The 23455-nt window shown below is 38.3% G+C and overlaps 1 protein-coding gene across 1 annotated transcript; it reads left to right on the top strand.

Annotated features, from left to right (window-relative positions):
* The first annotated feature begins 102 nt into the window (after positions 1-102).
* Positions 103-23315, top strand: LOC125228005 (nephrin-like). The gene is made up of 16 exons (XM_048132441.1): positions 103-577; positions 3942-4059; positions 4993-5180; positions 14600-14740; positions 16193-16396; positions 16558-16724; positions 17008-17152; positions 18447-18595; positions 18986-19145; positions 20140-20367; positions 20634-20812; positions 21142-21331; positions 21533-21712; positions 21882-22168; positions 22405-22731; positions 23090-23315. The coding sequence occupies exons 1-16, from the start codon at positions 505-507 to the stop codon at positions 23159-23161; spliced, it is 2808 nt and encodes a 935-aa protein (XP_047988398.1). The 5' UTR covers positions 103-504; the 3' UTR covers positions 23162-23315.
* Positions 23316-23455: the final 140 nt, after the last annotated feature.

Below are 23455 nucleotides of genomic sequence, written 5' to 3'. Positions count from 1 at the left end.
GGAGTGTCACATGCGCGTTGCCAGCCTATTAGAAAGTAGAAACTTGTACACTCCTTTTTGCTGGTAATTGTTATTTTTAAAAGTTTGGACGCCATTGAATATACTCTTAGATCTCTACTTTATCGCTTAGGTAGGGAATCGATATTTTTTAACATTAATTGGTCAGTTTTTCTTTAAGTTACGATATTTAAACAACAGATATAAATAGGTCTACTTCCGCCCAGCGCAATCACTAATACTAACGACCCAATTGTTTCGACCTCACCAATTAAAAGTGTAAGGTACGTAAACGATGAGCCAGCATGCAGCGGCTGGTGTTGGAGCCCGTGACGTCACGATCGGAAGCGCCCGGGGCCGCGACCGGCCGGCCGGTAGTCCCTGCGCCGCTTATTGCTTGCCCGCCGCGCGAATTGAAGCGCGTGTCCGCTCCTCGACCCGGTCGGGCCATGTCCTGCCTTTCGAACGTGACTAATCCCTAAAGTGCTATAAGTTTGGTGCGACATTATGAAAGTTTTATTGATAGTGGGATTCATTGCGTGTTTTATAGGATTAAGTGTGCAAGAAGACTCGGAACCAGGTATGTACTTTTGTGACTTATTTATAAATATATTGTTTATTTGTGTTAACATGATTTTATTTATAAAAAAAAGCTTTTAAAATTAGGTATCTACTTTTAATAATGGTCATCAAATCCAAATGAAATTTTGTTAACAATCTTCGGCAATTGCTTTAGTTGTTTAATATATGAGATTAGGTACAAATAGTTTGTCTTCAAAACAAAGTTTATCACACTGTAGGGGAAGGTGGCTAGGCTTCGTACACTTTGCGCTCTTGAAAGTAAAAATTAACAGCTATTTTTTGTGGGACTCAGTCAATCTGTGTAAAAATGTCCTATAATATTTTATTTTCTAATTATCTAACGCTACATCGTTGTCCACTTATCTGTCTATCAACGTAGGTTATATCTAATTTGATACAATATAGTAGGTACACTACCGTCAAAAAGTTTATGACCAACCACAATGTTTGATTGTATTTCGGAAAAAGACGTTTGACCGATTTATTTAGTAAGAATGCAAAGATCCCAAACGTTCAAAAAAGAAGCGAAGAGGCTACGCAGCTATTAGAGAACAGCAAGGTGTGTTCAAAAGATTGTTTGGCCACCGTAACTCCGTAATCACTAAACCTTCAAAAACAATCTCTGATATGTCCTAAAGTTCTATGGGAGATACTACAATACAAATGGAAATTCATTGAAAAGTGGAAAGTTTAAGGACATTAATATAATGACAGTGCATTGTCAATATATTTATGAGAATATTATGTATGTACATAAAAACATTTGTAATTTTAAGAAAAACTGTGATGTACATAATATAAATACTAGAAATAAACATAAACTCGCGGTGCCTTTCACACGGCTCTGTAAAATTAAAAAATCATTCATGGGTAATTGTGTTCGATTTTATAATAAACTTCCGAATCATATTACTGACTTGTCAATTAATAAATTTAAGAATCATGTAAAGCGTGTACTCATTTCCAAAGCTTATTATACAACACAAGACTACATGAATGATAAAACAACGTGGGATTAATTGTTATTCGAAATGGTTTCTTATCTTTACGTTTTTTTATTATTATTACTAGCTTTTACCCGCGGCTTCGCCCGCGTAATAAAAGTATTCTTATTGAAACGTTTACAAAAAATAAGATTTTCATTTGGATCCGTAGGTTTCTTTGTAGGTACATCAGTCCGCGATTATTTCGATTAAGGTAAAGCGGGGCAATTCTCGATTGGGGAGCCATTGTACTGATCTATTTGCTGAACGGTCAGCCAAGAACCTTACACTGCTTTTTGGCTGACTGTACCTTACACATATTACTATTGTTTTAAAAGAAATTCTTGCAATGATTGTAGAATTGTTACACAGCGACCACAGCATAGGTAGTAGGTACGAATAAATATGTATGAATTTTACCTATATAAATATTTATACTGGGCAAACGTCATATAGCCAGTATGTCGAGTTCGGTAGGCTAAAAAGTACTTCCTTGCATTATCGCTTACAATTTTTTCCATTTTGCTTATACTTATTGCAAACGTAAACATATGAAAGGCAAGAAAACAACGATCTTCTTACAGCACATTGAATGTAATAGTTATTACGGATGCAGGATACTTGCCGATGCCTACTTTTTACTAATCCTTTCCCACTGAGCCACCTGCATTTTACACTGCCTAGATATCGATTGCCGACCGATTATTCCGACCCCAATCCCTATTCTTATCCCCGTCCCTATCTCTATCCTTGTCCCCGACCCCGTCCCGTCCCTGTCCCCGTCCCTCCCCTATCCCTATTCCCCGTCCCCGTCCCCTATCCCTATCCCGTTCCTGTCTCTGTCCCTGACCCTGACCCTGATCCTGATCCTGACCCTGTCCCTGTCCCTGTCCCTGTCCCTGTCTCTGTCCCTGTCTCTGTCCCTGTCCTTGCCCTTGTCAAATTATCATGCTAATGCTAACTTTGAAAAATTCTTTCTTAGTGCTCCTCTAAGGAACTTCCGTGTCAATTTGAAATCTCTTGAACCATGGCTATTTTGGATATTTTAACCCAGTTGCTCAATGGCTGTGTGTTGATATGTCAGTTAGTCAGTCAGTCAGTTTCTTCTTTTATATATTTTTTGATATTTAAACCCCATTGCACTATAACAGGGGAGAAGGTATTTCACTTCCGCCTCGTTAGATTTTAAAAACGTTGTATTTATCGTGATCAACGACCCGATAAACCATAAAAACGATACCCATATTGTTTTTTTGACTTTATCACCCCCTTTTCACCCTTTTAGGGGTTAAATTTTCAAAAAACCTGAAACACGTCTTAAATCATATGTTTTTAGGATCCCTCCTGTGAAGTTTCGAATAAAACAGTGAAACTAACATTGTTTCCCATACAAACTTTGAACCCCCATTTGACCCCCTTAGGAGGCGAATTTTGAAAAATCCTTTCTTAGTGCTCCTTTACACTATATAAAAAACCTACGTGCCAAATTTGACATCTCTAGGACCAGCGGTTTCGGCTGTGCGTTGATATGTCAGTCAGTCAGTCAGTCAGTCAGTCAGTCAGTCAGCTTCTTCTTTTATATATTTAGATTGTTGATGAAATTAATATTGTATTTTTTTGGACATTGGATTTTTCCTAGAAATATTCTAGACATGTATTTTTATATATTCATATACCTAATTATATATTTTTTGTTTAACGATTATTTTTATATGAAATTGTATATTATAGACTCAATATTATTATGAACAATAATTACAACAATAAATTGCTCTGATAATTAGGTTAGATTAAGATCATAACATATATGTAATGAACTAATGAACTATTCATAAGAGCTTGTAACTAGGCCTACATGAATAAAGATATTTTGAATTGAATTGAATTGAAAATGTCTGCCTTGGGCTAGACTTGAACTCACGGCTTCTGGATCGATCGATACTCCAGCGATCTGCCAACTGGGCCACCAAAACTTCTAACCACTAACATTCCTACCTTATGCAGAAATGTTGATTATCTTCTGGGTTTGGTCATACACTTTTAGACGATTAGGCATTACTTTGATATCATTGGGTACCTTATTCTGCAAGTAAGTACACTAACACTACCTATAACCTAACCACAAAATTAAAATGTTGAAAAAAACCCCCGACTGCGACATAGTAGACCGATTTTCATGAAACATGGCTAAGAACAATCCCGACTAACTCAGCTTTCAGACAAAAAAAGTAAATCGAAATCGGTTCATCCGTTCGGGAGCTACGATGCCACAGACAGACAGACACGTTAAACTAGTAACACCCCTTCGTTTTTGCGTCGGGGGTTAAAAATCAGGAAAAAACGACCTACAACTATGTTGAACTTGGTCATAACTTTCAGTGATAGCGGTGGCGGGACATAGCGCGGAGCTACCCTGTAACGTGACCGCAAAACTCCGCGACGACGAACTACTTGTAGTCGCCTGGTATCGCGACGGATCCAACACTGCTTTCACAAGGTAGGTACATTATAGTGACATTTCACTGATAGAAGTGGAGAGAACCCTTTTTAGCGTGACTCAAAACTACTTGTACCACTTGTCGGTTGTCGCCGGGTACCGCGGCGGGTCCAATACTACTTTCACAAGTAGTTCAACCAGTAAGTAAGACCGCATTATAGTGATACCTTTAGTGCTGGATTTCCCCTTCTTGCAATAGGTTCGGTTCCAGTAAGTAGCCCAGACAACCTGGCACCTGGCAAGGACTGAGTTGACTTTGAGTCGATGCTCCCTTGTAGTTATCATGACCGCAAAATATTGGGACGAACTGTTGTTGTCCAAATGCTTGAGTTGTCTTCTGACACTGTGAACGATTCAATACTGCCAGCTCGAGTTAGATAAGAGCCAGCTTTTGTAGTGTCCGGTCCAGTCTGTAAGTCTAAGTCGTCGTACAAGGTACCTGCCTTGTAACGTGATCGCTAAATACCGCGACGGTTGCGGTTGAGCTGTGTAATACTAATAATACCTACCTAATCTCTATGTAGCTACCTACATTCAATTACTTACAATACTTACGCACTAAGTAAAGTTTGGCAGACATAATTTAAACTGGGAATTTCCATCAAATCGATCTTCTGCTGATTCTGATGAATAAAATATTGACGACCGGTCTGGCGGAGTCGGTAGTGACCCTGCCTGCTAAGCCGCGGTCCCGGGTTCGAATCCCGGTAAGGGCATTTATTTGTGTGATGAGCACAGATATTTGTTCCTGAGTCATGGATGTTTTCTATGTATATATGTATTTGTATGTTATATACATATATCGTTGTCTGAGTACCCACAACACAAGCCTTCTTGAGGTTACCGTGGGCCTCAGTCAATCTGTGTAAGAATGTCCTATAATATTTATTTATTTATTTATTTAATATTATTCGTTGTTTTTCTTTGCAACAGTTATGACCGACGAGGGAAGATCAAGCGCTTGGCAGAGGCGGCCGATCGCTACCAGATGATAGTGGCGGAGGACGAACATCGGTTGGTGATTCCGGACGTATCGCCCGCCGACGCCGGCGCCTACCAATGTTCTGTGGAATTCGCGCGCAGCCCGTCTACCACCAATGAAATAATACTACATATCATAGGTGAGTTCATTCATCATCATCATATCAGCCCTTTATCGCCCACTGCTGAGCATAGGCCTCTCTTCTAGTACGCCACTTCTCCCGGTCCTGGGCTAATCTCATCCAGTTGTGACCCGGATGTCGTCGACCCATGCAACGAGCCGACGGATTCCAGGCACTTCTTACATTTGTTAGCGGCCACCATTCCGTTAACATTTTGGTCCACCTGCCATCACTCTGCCTAGCAACATGTCCCGCCCGGTGAGTTCATTAGTATCTATAAAGGTCCGGCTAGCACTGTTAGCAGCCGATTTATTACTAAATTACACTGAAAAACCCCAACTGCCGGCGTTTCTCTTGAATACCAGAGATATATTACTACCAAGAGTTCTTTCAAGTAGCCAGTATGCAGGTCCGTTAGTGTGCACAATGCATTCGTCCTTTTATATTAGTGGGTTCTTATATTTTTAACCGTCGCCTCATATCTCTCAAGGAGGACGGTTCTCAAGTCGTCTGTATGTTTTTTTTTTTTAACCGTCGCCTCAAATCTCAAGAAGGACGGTTCTCAAGTCGTCTGTATGTTTTTTTTTTTATGTTTGTTCCTCGATATCTCCGTCGTTACTGGACCGATTAAAAAATTTTTTTTTTTGATTGAATGTATATGAATACAGATTGGTCCCATTTTTCTCAGAACCCAGTTCTGATGATGGGATCCTGGAGAAATTGAGGGAACTCCTCTAATCAGAAAGGCATACATATGGTGATTTTTGTGTTTTTAAAGGAACAGCATGCATTTAGTTTACGGAACAGTGACATTTGGTGCAGTGGAACTGCTGATGATGGCCAGAACGGAACTCTTCAAATCTGAACGGCACGCTTATAGTGACTTTGGTATTTTTATAAGAACAGCATGCACTTACGTCCAGAACAGTGACATTTGGTGCAGTAGAACTGCTGATGATGGCCAGAACGGAACTCTTCAAATCTGAACGGCACGCTTATAGTGACTTTGGTATTTTTATAAGAACAGCATGCACTTTCGTCCAGAACAGTGACATTTGGTGCAGTGGAACTGCTGATGATGGCCAGAACCAAACTCCTCAAATCTGAACGGCACGCTTATAGTGACTTTGCCTTTTTTATAAGAACAGCATGCACTTACGTCTAGAACAGTGACATTTGGTACAGTGGAACTGCTGATGATGGTCAGAACCGAACTCCTCAAATCTGAACGGCACGCTTATAGTGACTGGTATTTTTATAAGAACAGCATGCACTTACGTCCAGAACAGTGACATTTGGTGCAGTGGAACTGCTGATGATGGTCAGAACCGAACTCCTCAAATCTGAACGGCACACTTATAGTGACTTTGGTATTCTTATAAGAACAGCATGCACTTACGTCCAGAACAGTGACATTTGGTGCAGTGGAACTGCTGATGATGGTCAGAACCGAACTCCTCAAATCTGAACGGCACACTCATAGTGACATTGGTATTTTTGTAAGAAAAGCATGCATTTAAGTTCAGAACAGTGACATTTATTTAGTTATGTTTGTTAAGCATATTGAGTTTTCAAGTCAAAGTTTGTCAAGCTTCGATTTCTTATAATCGGATTCATGAGGAATTGAGGAAACTCCTCAAACCTTAACGTTATACGTATATTAATTTGTGTTGCCTTGCCATCTAATAATTAAAGCATTAAAAGCAGTTTTAAAAAATACCTACACATTTCTACATAATCCAACATTCGCAAGTAGCTTTCACCAGAACCCGAAAGGCGACGGTTTTTTTTTCTTAAAAATTATTTTTGTTTTTTATTTTTATTTTTTATGTTTGTTCCTCGATATCTCCGTCGTTACTGGACCGATTTTGAAAAATTTTTTTTTGATTAAATGTATATGCATACAGATTGGTCCCATTTTTCTCAGAACTCAGTTGTGATGATGGGATCCTGGAGAAATCGAGGGAACTCCTCGAATCTGAAAGGCATACATATGGTGATTTTTGTGTTTTTAAAGGAACAGCATGCATTTAGGTACGGAACAGTGACATTTGGTGCAGTGGAACTGCTGATGATGGCCAGAACGGAACTCTTCAAATCTGAACGGCACGCTTATAGTGACTTTGGTATTTTTTTAAGAACAGCATGCACTTTCGTCCAGAACAGTGACATTTGGTGCAGTGGAACTGCTGATGATGGTCAGAACCGAACTCCTCAAATCTGAACGGCACGCTTATAGTGACTTTGGTATTTTTATAAGAACAGCATGCACTTTCGTCCAGAACAGTGACGGTGCAGTTTAACTGCTGATGATGGCCAGAACCAAACTCCTCAAATCTGAACGGCACGCTTATAGTGACTTTGCCATTTTTATAAGAACAGCATGCACTTACGTCTAGAACAGTGACATTTGGTACAGTGGAACTGCTGATGATGGTCAGAACCGAACTCCTTAAATCTGAACGGCACGCTTATAGTGACTTTGGTATTTTTATAAGAACAGCATGCACTTACGTCCAGAACACTGACATTTGGTGCAGTGGAACTGCTGATGATGGTCAGAACCGAACTCCTCAAATCTGAACGGCACACTCATAGTGACTTTTATATTTTTGTAAGAAAAGCATGCATTTAAGTTCATAACAGTGACATTTATTTAGTTATGTTTGTTAACCCTTAATTTGGCAGAGTCCGGTGGGACGGACAGGTGATAAAAAAAAATATTTCGCTTTTTAGGTAGAATTTTATTTAATTTAACATATGGAAAGAGACTCTTTTATGATACATGCTTTGTATAAAAATACTATTTGACCACTGTCAACACTCGTTTGACAGTTACTCGTCAAGATGGCACCGCATCAGAAGTCAACTGTTTTTAGCAAAATATGTATGCGTTTTTCTTTTGGTTTTTGTAAGAACAGGGTATTTCTGTTGTATAAATAATAAAATATATTACATAATAGTTGCAAGTGGTTATGTTTTCAATTAATTTCTCAATTTCTAATACTCATAATCATCATCTAAACAAGTTGTCCGCCGCACCGGACAGTGCCAAATATATACTAAATACGATTTGTCCGCCGTGGCGGACTATGCCAATGTTGCGGTGACACGTGTTGTAACAAATTATTATATTGTTTTGTTTATTATTTTGATTTTCTTGTTTTGGTGGCCTGCTTTTATGCTTAGATTTTTTATTTAATCCAACAGCGTGTGGTGCTGGAACAAACAGTTAAAATTTTGGCACTTTTAGGTATACGTAGTGCGCGGATATCGTGAATGTTACATGTCGCTCGAGGGGCAATAAACATTAAAGAAAACCGGGTAGATCAAAATTTATAATTTCTTTGTCTGCCCCGAACATTGATATAATTAATTTCAGGTAGTTTTGTGTTATTTACATCTTCGACGACATTTTGCTGGGACATAACTGTCACATCAGTCTGTCGTGATCACGGCCTGTGCAACCTGGCCAAAAAGTCGGAAAAAAGTTAAAATAATGATATTTGACTATAAATATGTGTCAGTTTGATTTTCATACAAAATTATTATATTTGTTAATTTTTAAAATAAATATATGTTAAGAAATACTTGTTTATTTTAAATGACCGTATGTTTGGCAGTGTCCGCCTCAGCGGACATATTAATTTATCCCAATATTTGGCAGAGTCCGCTGTGGCGGACATATTTTTTTTCCAAAACTAATAAATCTAGATTTTTTGAAATATTTTTCGGACGCTTTAAAAACACCTGTTATTCAATATATGAAGTAAAATCGGAAAATTTTTGTCACCAGAGTCTCTGCCAAATTAAGGGTTAAGCATATTGAGTTTTCAAGTCAAAGTTTGTCAAGCTTCGATTTCTTATAATATAATCGGATTCATGAGGAATTGAGGAAACTCCTCAAACCTTTACGTTATACGTATATTCATTTGTGTTGCCATCTAATAATTAAAGCATTAAAAGCAGTTTTAAAAAATACCTACACATTTCTACATAATCCAACATTCGCAAGTAGCTTTCACCAGAACCCGAAAGGCGACGGTTTTTTTTTCTTAAAAATGATTTACTGAAATTCACGTAACTTAAAATGATTTTACAGACTAGTGCATTGCTCTATCGAGTTTAGCCCTACTCGATGTTATCATCAGTACACTCCATAGGTGCGAGCCAACACTAATGATGAGCGCTAGGCGGCGTCTTTGAAATTAGCACGCGCCTAACGGTTTCACACTATGAAAATATAGGATAAAACGATAGAAGGGTTTTTTGTTGATTTTTTGTGCCGATTTTAACGACAAAATATAGATTTCAGCCATGATTATCGTATTTTCAAAGCGTGACCTGCTTTTAAGATTTAAGAAGTGTATTACACTCTGTGATACTGCTATTTGACTCACATGACTTTGTTTCGATACTTTCGATCATACATACACCTATCATGCATGTTATCTACAAATGCAAGCCTGGCCACGGAGCCACGGAGCCGAATGGCATTTCTCCAACGCGAAACGAAAACGAAACGCCGCGAAAGGTAGTCTGGCTCTGTCGCGCCAATACGCAAGAGCTATAGAGATAGATATCTACCAGCGTTTCGTTTCGTGAGCGTTTCATGAGCGTTTGTGCCATTCGGCTACGCACCCTGACCAGAAATATACCTATAAATTCGGCACGTAGAAAAGACGCGGTCAAAAGCTGTTACCAATATTTTATCATTTAATTATTTTCATATAGATATTGTTTGATATTATTAATAATTCTAAGACTGTATTTATTTATTATATGTACCTATCATATGGCTATAAGCTATTAGCTAGGTGTACAGTCAGCAACTCAGATATGGATACAGCCTAAGTGCATAAAACATGTTCATTTACCTACGTGTAGGTAAGCTATACCTACACGATCTTAATGTACCGGCAATATAGTCCATATTATTGGCACTTCAAATTCACGTAATAAGTATGTATATTTTTATTGCAAACTGTACCGAGTATAAATAGGTAGGGTATAATATATTGTGTGTCACATAATCTGTGTCACATTGCGTTACATGAGTGTTGACAGGCAGTAGGCATAATAAACAACACCGGGAGCGTTTCATTGCCAAGGTCGCATAGGTTCTTATTACAGTTATTACCTAAATACTTCAAGTAGAACATAACAATCATCTTTAACTCAGTGCAGTTCCCTTAGACTTCACGTCTTTTTCTCCATTAGAGTTACTTTCGCAGTAGTCTACTTTGACGACTTATGGCGCGAGGCCTATGTGATTTCACGTTATATTGTATGTATAGTTAATACTCGTAGTGTATTTATACTACCGGGTGCGTCGTTGTTCTATGACATGATGTGATGTGCATTATCAATGGGTTACATTGAGTAAGAATTTTCACACGGTGACGTATTTGAGTGCTCTTTAATAACATCGACCTACATTAGCATAAAAAAAATCAACATAAGTAATTATGTACATGAAGAGTAGGTACAATGAAAGTTCATTGGTAACCAATGACTTCATAAAATGCAGTGGTTTTTTTTACCACAGCAACTGGTAAAGCTCTCTCTCTCTCTCTCTCTTTTGATACTTCGAAAACTGATGAGAAAGTTGCATTTTATCCACAAAAGTGCAAAGTAATTTGATAGAAGTTTTAATTTGATGCACAAAGCTAGCTAGAACATGAATTTAATGAATTGATGAACTTGATGTACCTAAGGTAAAATACCCCATAATGGACGGTGATGCCATTATGGACAAAAAAACACAAATCCTTAAAAATAAGTATCTAAAATAAGTTTCAAAAAACTGACGGCTATGTACCATAAACTAGAGTTGTAGAGCTGTTTAATTTTGAAGTTTCAATTAATTCGGTTATTTCTGAAGGATTTGGAGACAAGATAAAATTCACCAGTTTACTGAAAAAAATATCAAGACGAATTCTTAGTAATGTTGCTAAGAGAGATGAGTTCATATATAAAATAATAAAAAAATAACGCACGGTGTAATCTTGAATGCGTTTTACTTACTGCATTAAGCATGAGATAAGGTATAAAACATACTAGTTTGTTGCTCCAAAGATATAAAGAAATGACGTTATTTTGCGAGTGTCCATTACTGGACCCGAAAATCTGCCTACCTCCTATGATGGACAAGGAACAATTTACAAAACCAAAATTTACAAGAAACAATCCTATGTTAAAATAACCCAAACTAATTGTATTTATGGTGTATAAAATTGTATCATTGCGTATCAGTTGGCTTTAAAAATAAAATTTTAAACTTATTTCACTGTCCATAATGGGGGATCCATTACTGGAGAACTGCCGTCCATAATTGGAGAAAAAACACCTAGTTTTAATTTGTTAACTATGAAGAAACCAATAGGAGTATCTATTCTGCAATACGCTTGAAATGTAGAAGAAGGATAGGACATGCAAGATTTAACACGCTTGGCGGTAGATTTTTTACATTTATCAGTGAAATATCAAAAACAGGCGAATTTTTTTCTTAAACTGTCCATGATTGGGTCCGTCACCTTACTTACCTAAAATTAATTTGTTAATTCCTACAGGATTTTTTAAATATGTTCATCGATTAATAATGATATTAATGATAACTTACCTACTGAATATGAAAATAGATTTAAAGCGAGCAAGTGTATAGATACCTATACAGGCAGGTAAGTAAGGTAGATACCGGTTGCAGTCTGCTGTGTACTGAAGTTTTTCGTTTTATTGACCGACCCAGCCGTAAAACCGCGCCGCAAGTTTACCTATGCCGAGAAATAGCGCGGATTAATTGGCTCCCTAGTTTAATGAGGATGCTGCGCCGGAACAATTCCGTCCATTTACACAACAATTATGCGGCGCAAACACTTCGTAATGTTAGCAACAATCATTCATCCGAGTCACAGTTCATGTCGGAAGCAGTAGGTACTTGCCCTGAGATGCGTTTTCCTTTGTGTCCTTTGTTTGCTTTTCTTGTGTACTAACATCGTATGATAGTTAATAACGGGTTTTTTACAGGCTGTAACAATTGATACATTTAAAGAGCATTATAATTTGGCATCATGTTCTGATAAATCAGCCAACCCTCCATAGAATGGGCAAAAAAAAAATCAATATTCTTCACTTCTTTTTATCAAATTAGAACATCAAACTATGGAGTATGCCCTTGAACGGAACTCTGAAATAGTAATTTACGAAACATGTGCAGAAAAGAGAAAATTCAAAACACGTGGCGATAAATTAGTATATAACCTAAGGCAGTGTGCGAGAATGTAGCACTGCAGTAGTGTGAGAAAGTAGTACTCGTACGAGTATGTACCTACTGTAAAATATGTTACTTCCTAATACACTGAACTAACTAATGTCTTATCCCCGGTTTAGAATTGGTAAGATATATAATTGTCTAGGGAATAGTGTATAGGTAGTTTTTACCTGTGTTCATTCCGAAACTAGACTTCATTATGACCGAAATAAATCCCATAAATATAATTAGGGAGGCATATTATTGGTCTTTGCGTTGATAGCGAAAAGTTATAGAAAGTATCGGTTCTCAATTCTCATACATTTGCATTATTTATGATTTGATATATTATTTGAGGGCATTTATTTGTGTGATGAACACAGATATTTGTTCCTAAGTCATGGATGTTTTCTATGTATATAAGTATATATTTATCTATATAAGTAAGTATATCGTCGCCTAGCACCCATAGCACAAGCTTTGCTTAGTTTGGGGCTAGGTTGATATGTGTAAGGTGTCCCCCAATATTTATTTATTTATATTTATTTTATTGTTCTACCTACTCTTTCCTATGTATAAATAAATAGGTAGGTACCTAATGCGTAAATATTGTAGCGGCGGCGCGCCATATACAACGTGTTTCCGGTATCACTCAAAACCTCAGACACCCCAACTGATTTTTATTTTTTTAAACTCATCTAGAGTATTCATCTTTTAATCTGATGGTTACTTTTTTTTTAAATTGAATTTTTAATTTTCTGTACAGCTCTACTTCACTTTTAGCTCTACACTCAATAAAATAATTGCTAACTACCATCATAAACCATAAAACTATTTATTTGTGTACGTTCCTGCAACGACATAAGGTTTACCAATAGACAGCTAAGACGTCACTGTAAAACACTTTAAAGCTTTGTCATAGTAAACTTCAAATTGGACAGGTAATCGCAGTAAGCAAATTTAAACCCAATATTCAAAATGACAAGGTTGTAATTAGGTACGAGTTCAATTTGTTATGACTTATGATAACCATTAAGATTAAACTGACAAACAACGTCAAACTAGTAGCGGAAAAAATAATCGTCCAAGTAACCAACCAGTATTAATACCCCCAAATACTGAAAAAGGTAAACAACCTCTAGCACTGCGATATACACAATATTGCATTACGAATACAATAGAATAGGCACATAAAAAATAACTAATAATACTAATTTAAATAAAAATATTACCCCCATCAAGATATAGCTCAATCGATTCTACTCTCGATTCTGAACAAACGGTTTTCAGGTTTTTAGTGTTAAGTGAAACACGGTGTATACACAAGATACTTACATTACTTATCTATCACCCATCTACTTCGTCGACCGCATTAAATTTTGGAGATAATTAATTACGGTAGGTACGAGTACCTACACGTTTTAACCCCCAATTACCCATATTATGCAAATGACTTTCACTGAATTCACCTCAACTATAAATTGCCTGTAGGTATGTACTTGTAAATATGTTTATACGCCAGACATCATTAGGTCCTTTTAGGTCGCATTATGAATAATGCAATGACCGGCGGGGAGAGTAAATATGACCTTCGACAAACATTGGCATACATTTTATTATTGCCGCCTTCCTGTACGCCGTATAAAATATAGGGCAGAAACAATGAACTCGGACATATTCCTGTTTTATCGGGTTCATATCTACCCGTGAAAAGGAATCTAAACAAAGTGGGGAAGCACATTATTCATTTGTTCCTGTTGATAACTTGGGTACTAATTAGTTTCAATAATCTTTAAAATTTCTTTGAAACATAATTTACCACTTTATACCGTACCTATTTCCAGTTGTAAAAATTCATATCCACTTTATCAATAGGTCTATACTATCATATCCTCGTGGTATCGCGTATACTTAATCCTTTGATAGCCACCTGATTATTTTAGCAGTTTATGGGTCCCTTTATATGTATTGGACAGGCTCCAAAGCATAGGTACTACCTCTAGAACTGCAGACGCGTTAAGTCTAATCCACCTTGGGGTAACTTTGGGGGGACGCCTGTAACTTTAGAGTTGTTACATGCGCGTTGCCGACCCTAAACACTCCGCACCTTTGCTGAGCTCAAGCAACCTTTCTTCTCTATCAACATTTATTTTTTACTTATTTACCGAAGTGTAACTTGTGTTTGCAGAGCCCCCCCAGCGGACGTGGGTAGGGATTCAGAAGAATGGTACCAGGATCGCGTCCGCGACAGCGGGCAACAACATCAGCGGCAACATTGGCCCTTATTACGTTGGCGACTCTCTCGAACTATTTTGCGTGTCTTTTGGAGGTTGGTTCATCAAATATCCATACTAATATTATAACTGGGAAAGTGTGTGATTTTATTTGTTTGTCCGTCTTTCACGGCAACACGGAGCGACGAATTTACGTGATTTTCTAAGTGGATATAGTTGAAGGGATGGAGGGTGTACCCTTGTTTCGCCGACAAACTTTTCATCGAATATCATTTCATCGACAACAAATCATCGAAAGTTTAGTTCGAGTAAAATTGTTTCGAGTAATTTTGTTTCAACTACTATTTATTTGAAATTTTCTTAGTTATTATAAATACTATTCAACTAATATTTCTTCATCGCTGATTCATTTCAAAGTACTTCAAATAGCAGAACTACAAAACATCGCAATTCATTTATTCGATGTATTATTACAAAACTTTCTCATTTGTCGTACTACACATTTATAGATGTTTTATTCTAGGAAACTTCAAATTGTCGATTTTATCGTGGCACATCACATACGTCCATAATTAAGCTATAACCATTGGCTTAAATCCTATATTAGAGTACCAGTAGGTTTAGGTTAGGTTAGAACTGCGATGCTACAAAACGATGAACGGGGTTTAAAGTAGGTTTAGGTTAGGTTAGAACTGTGACCACACACAAAAACGACCAGCTTACAGAGTAGGTTTAGGTTAGGTTAGAACTGCGACCTATACGACAACAATTAGCTTTTAAATTAGGTTTAGGTTAGGTTAGAACTGTGACCACACACAAAAACGAACAGCTTACAGAGTATGTAGGTTTAGGTTAGGTTAGAACTGTGATCACACAGAAACAAACGGCTTATAGAGTAGGTTTAGGTTAGGTTAGAACTGCGACCATACATAACAACGAATCTTTTTTAAAGTAGGTTTAGGTTAGATTAGAACTGTGACCAAACAAACAGTTTATAAATTGTAAAATTTTAGAAGAAATCATAATTGAAATAATATTATGCGTAATGAATTGTATTTAATGTAAAACAAAATGAAATGAAAAAACACGAAATGAAATACCACGATATAAAGTATACTCGGAATAACTTATCTACGAAGTAAAAGTCTACGGTTTGATTTTACTTGTGTCGATTGTTCTACGATATGAACTGTCGATGAAATGAAATTATTTGAAACGTTGTCTTTGAAATAATATTCGAACAAGTGTCTATCGGCGATTCAAAGGTAAACCGGGATGGAGAGTAACATAGGTTACTATTTGTCTCTTTCTAACCCCCCACTTCCCTAAAAGAGCGTTGGAAGTTTATATGGAGCATTCCGCAATTTTTCGAATTTAACGCGAGCGAAGCCGCGGGGAAAATCTAGTACTAAATATAGTTGTTTTGTATATGATGTATACGATGGTATATAATGTGGTAGAGAAATGCACAATAAGTCCATAACATAAATTCATAGTGGAACCTTGATTGTGATTGTTCATGGAATTTATTTTTTGTGTTATGCCAGGTAACCCACAAGCATCGCTCTCCTGGTGGTCCGGCAACCGTCTCCTCGAGAACAGAACTACGGTGCTGTCGCCGCAGCGGGTACGCAGCGACGTGACGTACGCGCCGCTGCGGCGCGAGGACCACGGCCTGGTGCTCACGTGTCTCGCTAACAACAATGACGTCACCCCGCCGCTGGCTATTGACATTGTCATCGATATGCACCGTAAGATCATTGTTATAGGTACAGTTATAAGAGGTATACAAGAAGTAGATACCTAATAGAACTCTTCAGGATATATCTCTTTTGTTCACTTTTTGTGGACTAGGCACTTACTAACTCAAATATGTTCATCTACTTCTTAATAATAAACACATTGTTTGCAGTTCCACCTGAACTGATAGCCGTGAGGGCTCTGGGAGCAAACGACAGCCGCGTACACTCGGAAGACACGGTGGTGCTTCAGTGCCGAGTGCTGGGCGCGCGGCCCACGCCGGCCATTACATGGCGGGCCAGAGGTGCTACACTAAAGAACCTGACGCAGGATATCACAGTAAGATACCAACGACAGTACTTTAGTGATGGGTGCCGTGAGGTAGGCGTGCGACAGACTCATCAACCTTATATGTACTGAATAACATACCAAAAACATATCTCGTATGGACAGTAAAAAAAATATAACAAACGTTTAGCGCTACGTACGGCTGAAAATTTTAGTTCCAATTATCAATTGTCCTATAGTAAATGCTGGATACTTACAGTTGCCAATAGCATGAACGTTAGATACCTACAAGACAGAAGAAATGCATATTTGCATACCATCGTTTGTTCTACAGGAGGAGCCGTCGCAACGGCTACTAGTCAGCGAGATAGAGCTGAGCATAGACCACACGTGGGACGAGGCGCGGGTCACCTGCTGCGTGCCCGGGTACAAGACCCCGGAGCTCAACTGCGCGCCAGCGCTCCCGCTCTCTGTGTTCTGTTAGTCTAAAATAAATGTGACTTTATTGCATTAAATCTAAAAAAATGTTGTCATTTCTGACACAAAATTAACTTTTGATTTTAGAAATGACGAAGAGACGAGAATAAGTTACTTAGACAAAAGCAGAATCCTACCGACTTACGGCACCGACCAACTTATATTTCGATAAATAACTTCTGATCCGATCTTATCGTAATTTTTGGCACTTGATTTTTAACCGCCTTCCAAATCTCAAAGGAAGGGGTTATCAAGTCGTCTGTATGTTTTTTTTTTAATGTTTGTTCCTCGATATCTCCGTCGTTACTAGACCGATTTTGAAATTTTTTTTTTTGATTGAATTTATATGCATACAGATTGGTCCCATTTTTCTCAGAACCCAGTTCTGATGATGGGATCCTGGAGAAATCGAGGGAACTCCTCAAATCTGAAAGGCATACATACATACATACAACATACATACAATCACGCCTGTATCCCATAAAGGGGTAGGCAGAGCACATGAAACTACTAAAGCTTCAGGGCCACTCTTGGCAAATAAGGGGTTAAAAGAAAACGAAACTGTGGCATTGCAGTGACAGGTTGCCAGCCTCTCGCCTACGCCACAATTTAACCCATATCCCATAGTCGCCTTCTACGACACCCACGGGAAGAAAGGGGGTGGTGAAATTCTTAACCCGTCACCACAAAAGGCATACATATGGTAATTTTTGTGTTTTTAAAGGAACAGCATGCATTTACGTACGGAACAGTGACATTTGGTGCAGTGGAACTCCTGATGATGGTCAGAATGGAACTCCTCAAATCTGAACGGCACACTTATAGTGACTTTGGTATTTTTATGAGAACAGCATGCACTTACGTCCAGAACAGTGATATTTGGTACAGTGGAATTGCTGATGATGGTCAGAACGGAACTCCTCAAATCTGAACGACACACTTATAGTGACTTTGGTATTTTTATAAGAACAGCATGCACTTACGTCCAGAACAGGGACATTTGGTGCAGTGGAACTGCTGATGAAGAGTGAGCCGCCCCTGGTTAGAGTTCCGTTCTGATAATCATTCTCATCTGTAAGTACTTCAGAATCATCCAGATTTCAGAATTGGTTCAGAAATGACGGAGATACCGAATAACAAACATTAAAAAATATACAGACGAATTGATAACATAATCCAACATTTGAAAGTATTTATCACCAGAACCCCAAAGGAAGGCGGTTTTTTTTTCTTAAAAATTATATATTCAAAGATAGCTTGTTTCATTTTATTTAAGGTACTAATATTTCCGTACAGATCCACCAGTACTAAATATAACTGTGGAATACGGCGATCAACTGGACGCCGAAAATTGCACGCTGCGTGTCCTCAAGGGGTCCAACGTTACGCTGAACTGCACGAGCCAAGCCAATCCGGCCGCGCACCAGCTCACATGGTTCCACCAGGTACGAATTTCATGACTACACATTCACTTGTTTGCTATTTTACATGTAACTCTGTTCTTTTGGTTATGAGGTCAGTCAACTTTTTTCTTGATATCTATTGCCAGATAATAAAAAGTATTATATCCGTAAATTTAAAGTAATACTTGGCATTCTGAAATTATCAAATTTGTGCGAATAATGTCAAAAAGGTGTGTACGAGAATGTACAGTAGGTAAGTACAACACACACTAAAGTTGTCATAGGTAAATAACACTACCGTACAACCACTTTATTGCCTGACTCAACCGTTAAACGTAATAATGACTGTAATAAGACACGTGTCATGACTTTGTATTGTTTATAATTCTTCATAAATTTACACCTTCCTTTAATACAGCGCTTGTATTACAGGATGATATCATATCCAACTACTCAGACCACAGCGAAGGCAGTTTCCACCCGGTGCTGAGCCTGCACGAGGTGGTTGAGAAAGACGGAGGCGTGTATGTCTGCGGTGCCATCAACGCAGAGGGGTCCTCTTACAGCGAACCGGTGTTTATAGACATTACTTGTAAGGCAACAGTTACCTAAGAAACACTAGCTTAAGTAGGGAGTCAAAGATGGAGTGGATGGTGGTGGATGGATGATGGATGGAGCGTTTTCCAAGGATATACGCGGCAGTAGGAGTTCAACTTTAGTGTTCGTATTTAGGCACTGATCCCTGCAAAAGCGAGGAAGCGATGAGCTATCGGCGATAGAGACGACCAAAATATAGTCGCTCCCGTGTAAATAAAAGAGAGAGGGAGCGATTTATATTCATCGCGCTACTATCTGACTTATCTTCAAATGAATCATTAAATTGAGAATAACTGGAGTTGACCTATGCGTTTTGCACTAAACCGCCTGTCACCGTTAACCCTTAAATACATGATGTTTTTCTTTTAACTAGAAATGAATAATGTGATAGACAATGGTTTTCTGACTCTAGGAAAAATAATAAAAAAATATTTAACATCGATTTTAATACTAAATCAGTGTTAGAAGTAAAATAGGCTAAATCTTACTTATATAAATATATAATTACTAGTAAAATTTATAAGAAAACTTTTACTACTATTAAAAAGGTACACTATTTGAGAAACCCCTATGATAAAATGATTAAACATAAAATAGTTACTAACTCTGAAAAAATCTGCCTGAATTATGTACTAAAAATCACCATCATCCAGTTTTTTCACACTTTTCCGCCATTAAAATTTTTCTTAAATAAAAACATTATTTCCCACCATTTAAGTTCAAAAAATGGCAAATTTCAAAAAGTGTGCATTAGTAAAACTGGATGATGATCCTACAGATCTAAGATAAAAAAATAAAAAAGTCCAGCTTATATTTTGGCTAGTTTATAAAAAATACATGCATTGTAGCCAAATGGCAACAATATGCATTTAAGGGTTAAAGCGTTAGAAAACTTTTATTGTTCTCTGTTAATCATAAATATTTTATTTGTAATCATAAATATTATACTTTTGAGTGTAGTTTTTTTAGGTCTGTCAAATGTTTCACAGATCCAGCATTTTGCGAAGACGAGACAATGGCCGAGTACGGCCTGGGGGTGGAGGAATCAATCAACATAACGTGCAACGTCAAGTCAAACCCAACGCCGCATCAGTACGGCTGGGCCGTTGTCGACGGCCAAGTCAAAGCAGACGCTTTCGAGAACAAGATCCCTCTAAACGTTCAAGTAACGGATAACAACACGTTGTTGTATACGCGGCCTAATGACACCGCGTTTAGTAAGTTCCATTTTATTTTTATTATGATTGGATTTTCTCGGCTTTCAAATATCCTAGAATCTTGAACAAAGTGAACAGAGTCAATTATAAACACCATTATTTCATAAAAGTTCAAATTATCAAGATCGATGATTCAATAATAAACAACGTCAATTTGATGAAGAGATCTGTGAGACCCACAAAGGTAAGTTACATTTTTTTTTAGTTTTCAACTTTAAGTAATTTTTAAGTTTTATTTGCACTATTTAAACCTATTTATTTTTCAGGTTCGATATTTTGCTGGGGAATAAACGAGGTGCCTGAAAGCGATTTGCCCAAAACGCCTTGCAGCTTCCTCATAACGGACCAAACGGCGCCGCGGCCCCCGATAAACTGCATTGCCGTCAAACGCGACCGCGACGTCACCGTCACTTGCGACAAGGGGCACGACGGCGGGTTGCCGCAGGTACGGCACAGTTTCAAATGTTAACTACGAGTATGTTGGTTTACGTTCTCTTTTCCTTGACACAGCAGGATTAATTGGCATTTGAATTCTTATTTGGATCTTCTCAGGAACACGTAATATTTTAACTTCTAAAGTGAGGTTTAGAGTAGCGCGAAATTGCATGGAAATTAGGTACTGCTAAGGTAAATTGCAGTCAAAACTTTGAACAGACAGCGCTGTGTATTGAAAATTGCATGTAAGTTCATGCTAGTTTACATCTTGTTCTAGGTTATTCTAACATACATCTATACAATATATTTTCACTCTTTCACTAGATGGAATTATTTCAGAAGTTCACAATCGTGGCAAAATCGACAAATACAGATGAAGTTCTAGAAACGATAACGAAGTTAGAACCGAAGTTCCTGATACAAGACTTGACAGAAGAGAATTTCAAATTTGAAATAGTGGCGTCGAACGATAAAGGAGACAGCAGACTAGTCGAGATTAATAAGGACAGCGTTATTGATGAATTCGCCGGTGGGTAATGGGTATCAACTAGCTTTTATCCTGTGGTTCGGATCCTACCGACTGCGCCATGTAGGGTAGTATCTTGAATAAAACCCGTGATAAACTTGTAGTTGTACTTCAGTAATAAATTAATAACTTCTTGACATTTATTACAAATATGTTATTATGAAACACAACTAGGAAATAATCAGTTTCAATGTATATATCTAGGCAAGGAGCCGGTGCAGAACACGGTGGCCAACATCACGGTGCTGTCGCTGGCGCTGTTCGGGGGCGTGTTGCTGGTGGCGCTGGCGGCGTGCGCGCTGGTGCTGTGCGCGCACGAGCGCGGCTCGCGGCCCACTGCGCCGCGCGACACCAACCCGCCGCTGTGCGCTTACAACACTGACGGTATGTACAGGCAAAGATTCATTGATGAAGTGAGATAAATTCGTGCTTGAAATTATGATGGAGCCATAACTTTTATAGTGTATTTGCGATACTCAACTAACTCAACCATTAAACTAAACGCTTTGTTTTGTTTGACCTAGACTTCAACTGTACTATTTGTTTTTGTCAGAAACTACTTGTAACGACAGCGACGACAGCGAATGCAACGTCAGACGAACTGAATCCTTCCGACGGGCCATGGCGAGGTATCCCTCCAAGAACTTCGACGTGCGACGAACCAGCTCCTTCCACTCGGCCAGATATCTGCACGACTTTGCCGAACAAGACGTTGGCCACAAACATAACGATGTGCTGAGACACAGTCCTAGTTGTAGAGTCCATTCTATGCAAAATATAAACAGGAGAAGAGACATGGACAATCTATGCGACCACTTAGTCAATCAGTTACCTCCTGCGGTAAGATTACGTCCCAATAATTAGGTTAAGAGCTGAAAATAAAATATCAGTACAAGCTTACCAGCCGTGTTGGAGTTTAAGTAAACAACCACATAATTTATTGAGTACCTTGTCTAAAAGACAAACTGGGGTTCGTTGACTCCGACGCCCTTTGTAGCGAGCTATTAGCAGTTTATAACCGTTTTAGCATGCTTGCAGGATAAATGAAGAATTGTATATCTTTTATTTATTTTTAGACCAGCACATTCCACACGATGCCAAAGAAGATGCGGAATAAACTGTCCAAGGAACTTAGCGACGAAGTGTCTGTGATTACACAAACGTCGGACGGCTTTTCTCTGCCACCTCCGCCTGACGAATTTGGGACTTATCGGTCCGGCACGAAGATCAAAGACATGCCAAAGGGTCCGACGTATACAACGATCGTTAGGAAGAACTCGAGTAAAAAGGAGAGTCAGCGGCAACCGCAGTACGGGAACATATCGTCGATGAATACTGTGGGAGTACCGACGGTTAGCGGTCAGTCGGGCGTGTACACGTACCCTGATGATGACGGTCGTCAGGTAAACACTAACCCTTTCGATGATTCATCATAAGGTGCAGAACACATGGTGCTACGTCTCTGCGAGTTGGTAAAGCTTTGCGACACAGCTTTATTTAGCGAACAAATGAACTTGTGGAGGTATTATGTGATTTATGTCATGTGTTACGGTCTACTTCAGAGATATGTTAAGCTAACCGCCTTAGTCCATTGGGTTAAGGCAAAAAAATATGTACTTAACTTTGATGTCGACTGTATTTATATCTACAGTTATATTATTATAGTTTAAAAGTTTTTCATACACATGACATCGTAACACCGTGTGGTCTATATCTAAACATATCATTACCTGTCACTAACATTCATTCCGTTATTTCAAGGTATTGCTGCGAGCGCCTGGCGTGCTAACAACTTTCCAAACATTTCCTAGACATAAGGAATCAGGACTATGAAACATGCTCACAATGCATGATGCCAAAGAAATTTATATTTAGACAAAATAAGAAGTGGCTTTACAAAAGTGATATATTTAAAGCTACACTGCTCATTAGGGTAGTATTGCACCTGTGTCCAATCGTGTGGCTATCATTTTGCATAAAGAGACAGCGAGACGCAAAGAAAATTGGTCCAAGGTATTGGACAGGTGGAATGTCTTAGGTTTAAATATTGACTATATTTTATTTGTAGAGTCATTTCTAAAATATCAGATCTCACTTAGCATGATGATTAAGCCTGTTTTAGAAATA

Source organism: Leguminivora glycinivorella, chromosome 7, assembly GCF_023078275.1.
Source record: "Leguminivora glycinivorella isolate SPB_JAAS2020 chromosome 7, LegGlyc_1.1, whole genome shotgun sequence".
NCBI lineage: Eukaryota > Metazoa > Arthropoda > Insecta > Lepidoptera > Tortricidae > Leguminivora > Leguminivora glycinivorella.
Note: the sequence above shows the minus strand (reverse complement) of the source record. Positions and strands in the feature narration are given on the sequence as shown.